Source organism: Convolutriloba macropyga, chromosome 12 (genome assembly GCF_964194025.1).
Source record: "Convolutriloba macropyga chromosome 12, txConMacr16.3, whole genome shotgun sequence".
Classification (NCBI taxonomy): domain Eukaryota; kingdom Metazoa; phylum Xenacoelomorpha; order Acoela; family Convolutidae; genus Convolutriloba; species Convolutriloba macropyga.
The window spans coordinates 56,884,905-56,899,326 of NC_134479.1; the positions used below are offsets into that span (position 1 = coordinate 56,884,905).

Genomic DNA, 14,422 nt, shown 5'->3' on the forward strand with positions numbered 1-14,422 from the left:
GTTGGGAGTGTACATTCCTCCGAAGGTGGACATGTGTTGGTGGTGGACTTCTGGGGTGGGTGGATTCAGAGCCATCCGCTTTGGGATTGCAGGTGGACTTGTGCGGATGTCAGAAAGCGACTCAACTGATGCGTTGTTGCTACAACGAAGTCCAGATTTAATTTTATCATCACACGTCCGAAAAAAAAATTTTGCCTTATCAAATAAAAAAACAGAAGTGTAATCACATACATGTATGATTTGTTGGACAATCCTAAGCTAAAAGATAAATCTAAAAAATCCAACCGTATGCAAGTTTGTGGTTTATATGAAGAAAGTAGAAAAAAATCTGGCTATGATATCATTTAATTCTAATTTTGATTCTTTATTGCTGAATAATAATTGCAGATTTGTTTTAATTGAAACTTATTAATCGGAGAAAACTTAAAAATTGGTTGTTCAACTATCTCAAAAAAATATTCTGTTTCGCCCCCCCAGCATAGTGGGAATATATGCTTTATGATACCCAGGCGCACGTGCATTATTTTTACATTGCAACGTGCTATATAACAACACATAATTTGTAAAAGGAGGTCATAAAAAACATGCGGGGAAACAGAATAGATCCCCAAAAAAATTGTCAAATTTGCAACAGGTAGATGCAATTTCGAAAAATTTGGAAATGTACAAGAGAAACAAACATAGACAGCAGATTGCCGGAAAATAGCTGCGATAGACGCTTGTGGTCTTCCAAGCAATTGAAACAACTAAAGAAATAAGATAGACAGATTGACCACCAGTCCATTATTAGACCACTAGACTTTTTGGGTTAAATTCGGGCTGTCATTTTAATAAGTCACATACGGTCTGTAAGGAAATGGCCCTAATAGCGCGTTTCCAAAACAAATATTCGATATCAAAAACTCAAGACTCTAATACTCAAGAATTAGGGCGTATACGTTTGGCATTACTTAGATGCACACTATTGATCTTTAACAAGTAAATGTTCATAAAATTGAAAGTTCCTTAAACGAGTTCAAAATTAATTTTTTGAGTAAAGCAAGTCCCGTAATTTGACCAAAAAGCCAAGCAAAATGACGTCAGGCACACAAATTTTAGCCGCAAAGCAGAAGAAATCATTGAAATTGACAAAGTCAATGGTCGCAAGGATCATCGATGGAGACAATGAATTAACAAAAACATAAACAAGTCCTGACATACATCTCGAAGAATTTACAATAACTAACCAAAAAATAGACTCAGAACGAGATTTGAATGAATTGGGAAATTTCCAAAAAATCAGATCAGAAAATTTAAAAAAAGAACAGAAAACCAAAGTCAAAATGCCGCATGTGAACAAAAAACCACTAGCGAGAAGCCGAATTTTTGTTCAAACTCCGATTACTTACTCTGGTTGAATATTGGAACTAAAAGATTTCACGCGGCAAAACCAGTCGCTTGTTTTGCTCCATTTCGTGTTTCGGCTTGGCCAAACTCACTGCTCCAATTTGACTTCAAAAATCATGAAAATGTGTAAAGAGATCTCAAAAACATAGCCACAATAATGCCTCGAAACAACTCGAAGATTCCTTCGTCAAAAGCAGCCTGTCAAATTTTTATTTTCTGATAGCAGTGAGAATCAGAAGAGAGAAATATATGTTCATTGAAAAAAAAATTTACTAAAAAGTTATTTGAACCAAAAAAAAATTCGACTTCTTTTTCAATTTGTAGAAGTACCAACACAAATTGAAAACAATGCTTCAGGCAATCAAGACAATATAATTGCTCAGACGAATTCGGACTAGCCAAAAAACACAAAATCTTCTCTAATTTTGAAAAAAAAACGAAAAAACATTACGAAATTTGGAAAAAGAATTAAACAATTGTTCGATAATTCTTTGTCAAAATTCAAAAGAAAAAATGATTGATATCAAACAACCTGCAATTAATTTGCAATGAAAACTGCCCACGAGCATTGAGCTGACATTCAGTGACAAGTAAAAAAATGCAATACATTAATTGGCCAGAAATCGCTAAAACAGCCTTAAAGCCCGAGAATTAGTTGAAAAACCTTCAATTTAGCGTAAAACTCGCTTTAATTACCGATAACCTCCGAAACACTATCAAAACAACTATAACTGTAGTCTGAATTAAACTCTTATAGACAACATAGAAGTTTCAAAATAAAAAAAACGCTTGAAAAAGCCGCACGTGGACAAAAAAATTGATCTTTTTTTCACAACTACATTTTTCGCTCTGTTTGAAAAGTAGGCACGAACAAAAAAACCACTCTTTCTTTTCTCCACTCTTTAAATTTGCTCACTGAAACAAGTATGACAATTTTTATTCACTCCCTGAACTTGCAGTTTTCCTGCTCGTTCATTTATCAAAAAAAATCATAGCCGGAAGAATTCCGGTAAAGACTTGAAGATACCCCAGTCAAAAACAGCCCACAGAATATCTAGTTTCTGGTCGCAGCGAGCATCAAATAAGAGAGAAGACAATTTTAATTGAATCAAAAAACCAAATTTAACAGAAAAGTAATTTGAACCAAAAAAAAACAACAAAAATTTAGTTAGTTTTTTAAATTGTACAAGTACAAATACAAAGCAAAACATTATTTCAAATAATCGAGACAAGTTAATTGTTCATACATATTCAAACATGACAAAAAGGCACAAAAATATCTTTAAGATAGAAAAGAAACTGAAAAATTAGGAAAATTGAAAAAAGTAACAATTATTCGCTTTTTTTGGTCAAAAATCAAGGAAGTAAATAGCTTGGTACCAAAAAACCCCTGTTTAATTTGAAATAAAAATTGCGCACTATGATCAGGCTTACAATCAGTGACAAGTAAAAGCAATACAATACAATACTAGGCCAGAAATTGCTAAATTAACCTTAAAATCGAACAATTAGTTGAAAAAAACCTTCAAATTAGCGTTAAATCCCCTTTAATTACCAAAAACTTTCGAAATGCTATCAAAACAACCTTAAGACTATACCTTTAGTCTGAAATAACATCTCGGACAACATAAGTTGCAAAAACCAAAAAAACGCTTAAAATCCGCACGTGAACAAAAAAATTTTCTCGCTTAACGAATTTTTTCACACCTATATTTATCATCGTTCTGTTTCAAAAGAAGGTATGAACAAAAGAACCACTCTCTTTTCTTCGAACTTCGAATTTGTTCATTGAAACAACTTTTACAAACTTTATTCACTCCCGGAACTTCCGGTTTTCTTTCTCGTTCACTTATCAGAAAACGGAAACCATAAAGCCTCTTCGAGTCTTAACAACAGAAAACCATAAAGCATCTTCGAGTCCTAAAAAAGACAGTGCCCCAGTACAATTCAAATTCTATGAATTGTAAAAACGACGATGTCCCCAATAATAGCCTCCATCGCTTCGCGGCTATTGAAAATAATAAATTGCAAATACGCTAATCGAAAATTCGCAACCCATCTTTTTGCTTTTTTTTTCAAAAGATATTTTTCTTAATTAATGATTGGTTTCATGTCACAGTTAAATTTAGATTATTTGGGCTTAATTTTCAATAACTGTTCAATCGAGTCATCAAAATAAAGAGATTAAAGATGAAATTGGTCCTCACTTATTGGACGATATCAATTTTTAATAAGATTCTCCTTTTTATTAGAAGAAAAACAAAAAATAACAACAGAACTATAAGATACCTTCTAATGTCGTAACATCCATCACTTGACAACGTGGCTGTCTTCTTAGGCGGGGGAGGGGGCGCCTTCCGTCTGGGGGGACCACCCCCACTCCCACTAACACCCCCGACACCCACACTGCCTGTACCCTGTTGTTCTATCTTCCTCGGGGCAGCTTTGGGGCTGGAGGGGGGACCCAGAAGCAAATCGGAGGAAAGAGTCAGTTCGTGGTCAATTCCAGAATTCCGGTAACCCGATTCGAGCTTGAGGCTAAAAATGCAGAATTCACAAAGGTACTTCTCGCTAAGATTACAAATATTTTCAATAATAATGGAAAATAGTCATTGATAAAAAAATTAATGAAAAAAGTCTACCACAAAGGAGTTTCTGCGGAATAGAAAGTAGTAGAAGTAATAAATCGTCCAGTCAAAAAATAAACTTTAATCGAATTATCTTAAAAACTAACAGTTAATGAATATTTTCTCAAAAAAATAATAGATTTATTAAGAAATAATTGCAAATAAACAATTTTTTTTCTTGAAATAATTGAACAAGTTTGAACAAATTTTTTGAGTCTTGAAAAAATTGAACCTTCAAGTTGTGTTTGATTTAAATTGATAACCATGGAAAAACCGCAGTGTTTATGTATAAAATATTGCCCGTAGAATAAAAGGAAGAAAAAGCTAAACTCGTTTTATTTTAGAAAGGAAACATTATTGAAATGGCAGATTTACGACAGATGTTTATTAAATGTTTGTGTGTCCTTCAAAATAGCTTTTGTTTAAATGACAAATGGCCGAAATTGGTTTTTCATTGACTTTTTGTTTCATTCCACGGCTGTACCTATAATGTCTCATTCGCAATTCCAAAATTCTTGCTTACTATACTTTCCGACGTTTCTAATGACAGTTTCAATAAATGGCGGATGGCGAATGATTGAATTTAAAGTTTCAAGTCAAAATTTGGTGATACTGAAATTTTGAATTGGACTTTGTAAAGGAAACCGACATATTTTTGCTCTAACCGCCAAGTATTTGGGGGAAATGAACTTTATGCTAACCTGGCTTTTTTATTGAGTCAATTTTGACCGAAACGCAGTTAATCGAGAAGTTCTTAATTTTACAAAAATTTTCACATTTCTACGCGTTTCCAGCTTCACAGTAATACACCTGTTTGCCTAACTGTGCATCGAATATATAATGTGTTCAGCGTTCTAAATTTCATACAAAAAGTTAACTACTTATTTTTGATAACCTTATAGACAATGACTTCATCGCCGACCTTCGTCAGTTAAAATCATTATCTGGACTTCAATTTTTTCAACCCGACTGCAATTATTATATTTAAAAACAATTTGTTCTCGTAACTATAAACTTTGATTAATTGAAACAGTGAGTGATGTCAGTCAGAATTTATGCAATGAAAATATAAATGGAAATGTAAATGCAATGAAAATGACTTCGGTAAATCCAAATACTTAAACTTAAAAAAAATTATTAGAAGAAATTAAATAGATCTGAATAGTCAAAAAAATTACCTAAATATTGAGTTAAATTATTATACGCGCTACCAAAAAAAATGGAGAAACCAATCAAAAGCAAATATCAAATTGATCATTTATCAGAGAAGTCAGCCGCAAACTGCTATTCCAGAACAATCAACTTGACCATACAGTGTTGTAATATCCTTTTAATAAACAAATAACAAAAAGTAGGCAAAACTAAGAAATGCACAGAAAAATTTGGAAACAAATAGGAAAATAAAAGAAAACCCGAGAGATTCAATCAAACTCTGTTAACAGTATTCAAAGAAAATATCCATAAAATTGTGAAATCTCAGCAATTCATCAAAACCACTGAAAAGATTCCTTGTGGTTTTAAAAAAAACCCCGTCAAACCCTGAACTATCTCCTTATAGTGATAAAAATAGATTCAAATCGTTTAACTGAAAATCTGTACAGAGTATTCGATTTTCCAGAGGAGAACAAAAAGAACAAAAGATAAAGAACAATAAATAAATTGAGAAAAAGAGGCTAAAATTTACCCTCTCAGTTTTCTATAGAAACAAAACGTGTATTGAATAAAACAATTCAAAGAATGCAAATAATGTTTAAAGTTGTATGAGGAGGAAATAAAATAGCTGGAACTTGCATTTAAAAGCCCGATGATTGCGTAAAATGATCATATATTCTCTTAAACAGGCTATTAATTTTAAAAAATGTGAAAATTAAGACGAAATCTGCTTCAGGTAAAAGAGATAGTCAGAACTAAGAAACAGAAACGCAAAAAACTGTCATCTTGATTTGAAAAATTTGTTGCACACATTTTTATCTTCATCTCTCTCTTTCTCTAATAACAAAACTTGGACAACAACCAGAGTCGCTTTTTCTTTTTTGAACTTCTTTTCTGCAGATTGACCTACAAAACTAAACAATCTAGTCGTAAATTAGATAAATTGTAAATAGCAGCCGTTTAAGTAGATGATTGCGGCAACAGTATACAATTATTTGGTAAGTTGGAACACATCCTGTATGAAATACAACCAACGCCAGTCCAATTTTTGCGGTTTATTATACCTTGTTAAAGTTTTCCGGTCAGTTATTTTGTAAAATCTTGAATGCTGTCATACGGAATTAAAAAATTGAGCAAAATTTCACCAGGAACTTGCAAAATCTTGCAAGATACTCATTTTACAGAATCTTTTGAAAAAAACGTATCATTGTTAAAATTCTCTCAAAAATTTTTTAAAAGTGATCAGAAATCTTGCTATTCTAAAACAATCATAAACATTTCGAAAGCGTTGTTTGGAGTAATTATTTGGAAAGCATTTTCACGGGAAGAGCCATAAATATGGATTAATACGAGCAATATCTGCAAAGAATTCAGGCAGATTCTTAATATTTTAGTAACAATTCAGTGACTATTAGAAAGAGCAAAACATTTATCAAAAAGATGACATTGAAACAATTTAGAGCAGAAGCTGAAGATCGAGAACATAAAAAATTGGTAAAACAGCAATTTTCAAGGTGTCTATATTGAACTTTATTCAATTGAGTCTAGTTCCATTTGCAGGTTTTGAACTTCACTGTTCTAGCAAGCTTTTCCAAGTTTCAAAAGACTAATTTGAAGACAGAAACAACAGAACGGCAAGCAACCATAATAAAATTGAAAGTCAAATAACTTTAGATTCAGTGCGCTATGAAAAACGTGTCTCAAAAACTGTCATACAAAAGCACCTGTTCTCTTTTTAAAATTTTGCATGATATGGAGGGCAAATTTTTATTTCGAAAGAATCAATTTAATTGAACTCGATTAATGCAAGCTACTAATCGAGTTCAAACAAAATATACCATTAAAATTTTTTCTGCACAAAACGCTCCGAAAATGACTAAATGACAAATAGTTGCAATCTTGTCCACGCAACGAACTATGTGTCTATTTATGTTTTATGTTTACATTATTTGGCAAAAAGCTGTTTCTTGAAGTTTATATTTGTAAGGAAAATTAGCAGCAACGTTGATGCTAGCAACAGTTTTCGTCACCAGTATCCAACATTTGTCTCTATTATGTCCCTAACTTACTCCAACATCAAATTTACAAATTTCTCGTTACTGTTTTTAACAATAAAAATCACCTAAATATTCAGTCAATGAGCTTTGCCGCTAATTACTTCGGACCTATCGTAGACACTGAAGAGCATTTGAGAAATGATAAACGCTTGCGTTTATATCCTTTTTTGTTATCATTCCACAAAATGTGCAAAAACTTGTGCTATTTGAAACTGTCGATTCTGCTCATGAGTTCTCGTAATACACCCCTTGGTCCTCAAATCTACAGGTTTGTTCCGACCCCACTTGTGGGGGGAGGAATTATATACTCAAATTGTGTTTTTTTTGTTCAGACAATTTTGGTCGATCGATATATTCATGGCAGAGAAATGTGAGTGGTATCATTAAAAAGCTGTTGAAGCGTAGAATTGGAAACTAATAATATTTTTTTCAATTTCGTTTTTTTTTTTCGCAAGGAGTTATCGAGGATTGAAGTTTTGCGTGAACACGGGATATTTTGCATGATTTTGTTTTCTTTTCTTCAAATTAAAATCTTTTTTAATAAAAATATTAATTCAAAATTACATTTCACACCAAAAAATGAATCAATTTCGAGTTCCTAATAGACGAAAATCGATATATGAGACTAGTTTTAGTCTCATAGGGAAGTGTACTATCAAAAATTCGAATTCTATTTGAAAGCTCTTTTTTAGAAAATATTTCATATTTTTTTTGTTTTCTTAAGTCACCTAGAGGCTTGTCACTTTTCATATCAAGGATCCGTTAATGATAACCTGATATACAGTCTAGTGAAGACCAATGCACAAAAATTCTTCTTCAAAGAATCACTCGTGTTTTCTCTTGGCTTCGACTCTGAGTTTTCGTTACTTTAAATGAAAATCTGAATTACTTTTTGAGGTTTCACTAAATTTTTGGAGTCCAATGGCATAGACTTGTTGACTAAAAGCGGAATAGATTTCATAATGAGCAATAAGTGAGCCTATCTAGAGCTTTGAGGGGACAGATAATGGCTATTAAGACTTTAAAATTGATTTTTCGAGATTTTTTTTAACATTAAACAATCTTAAGCTTATATTGGTGAACTTTAATTCAGTTTCAGTAATGACCGAACACCCATCTTTTCTATATCAACCACAATTAGTCTAGTTAGCGGTATTATCTTCCAGCTTTGGATTTATGATTTCGCAGCACGAATTTTTGTTAATTTGGTTCCTTTTGGAATCCAAACACATTATCCTAATATTGATAGTTGCATTGGCTCAGAGGAGACGTTCTATGGGTCATACATAAAATTTCTTCAGAGAACAGCTTATGATTTAAATGGCTTCGGAACTCTTTTCTCGCACTTTTCTACCTAATTTTTGGAATTTGCCTGTATTTGTTGTTGTTTTCATAGTCAATGACTTATCGTAATGTCTTATTGATGATTTATGAATTAAAAATATCCTTGTTGTCTCATCGAGGCATAACTTAGCGTATTTATTAGCTTCCGTTGAAAGCTTTTGAATTTAATGGCGTTTATTCTAAAGGTTTCCTCAAAAATGTGGTTTTAATGTATTTGTTCAATTTTGTTGATTTATTGGAGTCACATTGTTTTAAAAAGTTCCATTGATGTTAAAGAACAATTGAAACTAGAGAAGTTTTTACTGAAAAATTCATTTTTTTTAGTGAATTCGACATTTTTCTCACCCATTTTTTTAAATTTGCTGATTTTGCCTGTTTTTTTTCTTTAGGTAGCTGTAAAATGCTGACCGGTTTCATAAGCTTGTAATTGAGGATTGAATGAAAGATTATACCCAAAGCAGTCATTATATAGCTAATAGTCTTAATGTTTAGGATACTAAACATTTTAAAGATTTTTCAGGATTTTTCAATTTTTTCAGTTTGTTGTTCTTTTTGTCAAATTGTAACTTATTCTCATCATTGAGAGATCCCGTACAATTTCTTGTATATAAAAAAATTAACATGTTTACTGATATTATGACATAACTTTTGTTTTGTTTGTTGGACAATGTGCGTTTTCATAAAGTTATGTGAGTGGTGTATTTGTGTTTCTTTTTCTCTTCCTTTAGCACAATCGCGTAATAACAGATCCCAATGATATTCATATGTGGCCCGATTGAAATTATCTGTTCATTAAGCATATTTTAAGCTGAATTAATATATATATATATATATATATATGTATGTATATATATAGAAATTGAAAAAAAAGACATAATATCCAGATAATAGCTAATGATTTTAATGGCTTCACTAATTTGTGTTTTCGCAACGTTTGTAATTTGTTGTTTGTAATTTTTTGAGTTCTTCTGCATATTTAATCCGTTCCTATGGCTTAGTCTAACCAAAGACACGTCCTATTAGTTCCATTATGATTTTTTTTCAGATTTATCAAGAATTATTTCGTTTAAAGCTACTGATATTTAAGACTTTAAAAATTATTTGGTTTAGCAAATGTTGATTGATTTTTGAATTTCGCCTCATTGTTTCTTCTCTTTGTCGACTTGTTACCTAGTCTCATTAAAGAAGAAAAATCCCATCTGCTGGGTAGTTAGGAAAAAGTAATACTATGTCGTTAGGTTTTTGTCTGATTGTAATTTGACGTTGTTACTAGAAGCTTTTAATTTTAGATATTGAGTTTTTGCCGTGAAATTTTTGTTTCTGCTTTTTTTGTTGTTTTTTTCTCGTAGTCTTTTTAATGGCAGATTTCGTTGTAATGAGGCATGGCATTATTTAATTCAGTTATTACTTTGGTTGTGTAACGATTTTTTAAAACTCAAACACCTATTTTTGATTATCTTTTTGCCAAAAATGTAAATCAAATGACAGTTAAGTCAAAAAAGTAGATGAGGGCGGGTCGGAACATCATGTGCGGACGCACATTATTGAGCCTCCTTGTTAGTTTTTAAATTTATTACTTTTCTTCTTGATCCTCAATAATCTTTGCTTATTCTACGAAAAAAACCAAATACAAAGATGGGTGATTCCAATTGCTACAGAGTTGCAGGCTTCTGTTTAGTCTTTAAGTTTTCCTGTCTGCGCTTCTGTTCCTTCCAAATAAATGTTTTCACAACGCGGAGTATAGTTACCTTTTTTCAGGAAATATAAGGTACCAAATTTTTTAGATATTTTTAACTATTGTCCGCTCTAAATGTCACTAGTATCCAAATTGAAAAGTAGTGACAACAAATGAGTGAAAGAGGATCAAAATGTCAAAAACAGTTCCTTCCCAAATATGTGTGGTTACAAGCAGATGAACATTAAATTTGGATCATAAGCTTTGGGAAAATATATAACGAGTATATATTTATTTTCTTGCGTCATAAACCACCTGAAATTTTTCCATCTTTGACATTATTTTAAAAATTCACATATCAGCCGATATAATTCTTAAAAAATCATTGAAACCGATTGGTAACCTAAAAAGATAATATATATACAATATTACAAAATTTAATTAAACTAAAAAGTTAAAGATTATATTGAAATAATAAAATAGTTTTTTGCAGAACATTGTAAAAGATCCCAGTGAAACGAAACTTGATACAGCTTGCCATGCCATGCAAGATCTTGTTAACTCGTGCAAAACTTGAGCCATCTTGCCAAGAACTTGATATAGAAATATTTCTTGGATCACCTTGATAAGTTCTTCGCACGATCTCATCAAGATATGTTAAGAAATACTTGATATATCTTGCCATGTCATGGTTACTCCTTCTGGAAAATCTTGCCAAGATCCTGTTTCTTGACAGCCATGCAAAGAACTTGCAAGTTCGTACATTTCTTGATGTTTTCTTGGGAAGTACCATGGCAAGATTTACCAACATTTATTATGTTTCTTATCAGGATGTACCAAGTATCAGTTCACTGGGATAACATAATCTTATCAAAAGTTAGCATTAGCTCATCAGTAGGTCAAAACCGAGAGAATTTTTTTTTAAAAACCAACCTCGCGTTTCGTCTTTCATCTTCGCTGATTTCTTCGGCGTTCAACCTGGCAACTTCTGTCACAATATCAGGTGTAGAGGAATAAGACATTACCCTCAAATTACTTCTCACCCCCTTCAAGTTCGAACTTTTCCCCCTTTTGTTTTCCTTCCTGATTAAAGGCATCGGTTGTTGATGCTGTTGATAATGATGTTGTTGTTGATGTTGTTGATAGGTTGGGTTCCGCTCTGTTGAGTCGTAATTTGGTGAGGGTGATTTATCATAGTCCTTAAACAAGAATTGTTTTTATTCCATTTCGAATATTAGTCTGGCCCATAAGTTTAAGTTGAGGTTTCAAATTTTTCCAGAAATTATTTCTAACAAAAATTGACTTTGAATTCGTTGTTAAAACTTGTTTCCTATCTCTGATATTTCTTAACCATATAGAAAATTTTCTCGACTATAAGCCTGGTTATGTCACATGTCTTCAGTAAACGTTGTTGGAGCAAACAGCATCTGCGTGCTAAATTGTGAACAGACAAAACGGTCCCAGACAAAGCAGTCAAATAGCAAAATACTCCCAGACAAAATAAAAGCAGACACAACACCTGCAGTGAGTAATTGCTGAATCATGAAAATCGATTGACCAGGTAAATTTCCGATCAGAATGTCTATTATTCTGGTCTGTTTTGTCTTGGGCTGTTTTGTTTCAGAATTTTCTGCTATTCCCTAGTTTTAACTTAAATGTCAAATTTGCAATTATTTATAAAGAAATTTGCAAACGTTGTAAAATAATTAATTTTACAAATATTTGCAAACAGGTCTGAATATTTTTGTCCATTTTTTTTCGGAACTGGCCCTGTAGGGTGATTTTAGCTTACGTATCGCTTAGAAGGTGTACATTTTAGAAGGTTTCACATTTTTAAATTGAATTAAGCAATCTCTGAGAAATTAGGAAAATAACACACATTGCTAAATTAAACAGAGCTCGACCAGAACGAACTCGACCGATCGTTTGCAAATTTTTGCAAACATAACATTAATTTGTAAAACTTTGCAAATTTGACCTTGTGAAGAGATAATTTGGAAATTTTTTCAAATTTGGCATTAGTTTTGAACTAGGGTTTGGGACTATTTTATCTTTGAAAATTTAGCCATTTGTGCTTATTTTGTATGGGACAGTTTTGTCCGGGTACAGTGTTAAAAGAGCAGAATCAATGATATTTAAGAATACAAATACTTTGCTGAAAAAAAGGCTATTAAAAACTTGGGTTCCAAAATTTTGATCTCGACTCAAGTGATCACGACTCGCCAAAGACACCTGAAAAAAATTATGGTTTTCGATGGTGTTCCGAGCGCATTCGACATATTAACATAAATATTTATATAAAATAAACAAGGCGGCTCAGTAATGTGCGATCGCACATAAGGTTCCGACCCCGCTCATCCACAGTTTTGGCATAATTGTCTATCAAATGAGGAACAGATGGAAAAACACAATAAAATCAAGTATTTTTCAAAAAAAACTGGTGTATGAACGAGAAGATAGCCTCCAAAGCAAATAACTCAGTGCAGTAAAAAATGATGCATTTGATTGATGAAATATGCCGATATTAAGAAAGCGAGCGAAGACGAACGGCAAAATCAAACAACAACAACAAACATTAATTACATCAAAAAATTTATGTCCGGTTTAAAAAACAAAACTTAATAACAAAGTCAAAATAGCGTCAGATAAAACTGAAAATAAACAAACAACTTGTAATTGAACAGAAAAAAATGGTTATTCATCAGTTTATAATAAAGCTTGGTAACAATTAGACAAAAAAGAACAGAAACTTTAAAGTTCGAACATTCGCTCAATTTTTAATTAATTTCAAAGTAATGAAAACCATTAAGAATCAACTAAAATATCACATAGGTTTACAATTACCAATGCTTCTATAGAAGGGAATTAAGAACTCTTGGTATTCAATTTTTTATGCAGTAACAAAAAGAACAACAAATAGACAACAAACTAAAAATCAATTTAAACTTGCCAGAAAATGCTTTGGAAGCCGTAAAGCCCTAATTTGGCCCCCAAAATATGTTCGATTGCACTTTCATCGAACACCGATAATGTATTATGTGGCCGCTCATTCATGAAAACAAGCAACAATTAGACAAAAAAGAAAAAAAAGCAAAATTATGTAATACTTGTTTTTTTTCGAAAAAAATTCATTTCCAAAGACATAAAAGCCATTAATTACAAAATGAAAAATTTGAATAGGTTCGTCTATTCTTCCAAAGGAAACCCTTGAGACTTGCAATTATCCAGAGTATGTCTTATGTCTACAAAAAGAACGTCAAATATGACAAAAATCAAAAATTCTTTTACTTTTTTTTGTGAAAAACTCGTGTCGAAGCCACTAAAGTCATAACGATTTCTCTTTAAACATTAGATTTTGTGACACAAATCCTTTTTGACACTTCCCTTGACAAAAAACTTGTCATCTTTAACATTTAATTAACGAGATCAGGTAACAAAAAAACAATAAAAGGAACAAAATTGCGAAGTTGAAATGTTTTTTTTTTTCATTTAAAACACAATTGTTTTCAAAGTAATGAAAGCCATTACCTATCTTCTAATATCAAATTCAATTATATTATTCGAGAAAGTACTGTTGAAGCGGCAAAAAACCACAATCTATGTCTTTAAGGATTTAAATATTAACAATTGTGCGTTATTTTGAACGCGAAAAATGTGATATATGAACTGACAATAACGTGATAATTTGACAAAACTAGAAAACATGAAAAATGGGCAAATAGATAAAAATTAAACAAAAATTGTGAAATCTAGTAGTATCAAAGCCAGAACACAATAACTTAAGGCGTAAAACCACAATGAAGACTAAATTTGAATTCAGCAGAAAGAAGCAGCACTCTTTGATTGCTGACACTAAGCTACAAGTTGACCAAATTAAGAGAGAAATGGAGGCAAAGTTCAATAAGTCATTTTTTGTTTAAAATGCAAATATTTTAAAAGTCAAAAACGACCATAAGTTTTCAAGCAATCAACTATATAAATTAATTTTGAGCTTAAGCCAATAGGATCTATCACTAGAGAGCTTTGAGTTGAAATGTTCTTTTATTTAATTAATATAAAAAAGATCGAATTTTTTTATAAAAAACCGACTGACGACAACCCGAATTATTTTTAGATTGTAACGGTCCAAGATTGGTACAGAACCAGTCCTGCTAATGCTGATTGTCCATTAGGAATATTTA

The 14,422-nt window shown here is 31.8% G+C and overlaps 1 protein-coding gene across 1 annotated transcript in view; it reads right to left on the bottom strand.

Annotated features, from left to right (window-relative positions):
- LOC142350556 (uncharacterized) overlaps positions 1–14,422 on the bottom strand; it is a gene marked incomplete at its 3' end in the record, with an annotated part of 69,675 nt that continues 55,253 nt past the window's right edge. Inside the window, exons 10-12 of the mRNA XM_075402406.1 lie at positions 11,175–11,440; positions 3,676–3,924; positions 1–139 (exon numbers count right to left, since the gene is read on the bottom strand). Coding sequence (XP_075258521.1) covers positions 1–139; positions 3,676–3,924; positions 11,175–11,440 — 654 coding nt within the window. The remainder of the gene's footprint in view (positions 140–3,675; positions 3,925–11,174; positions 11,441–14,422) is intronic.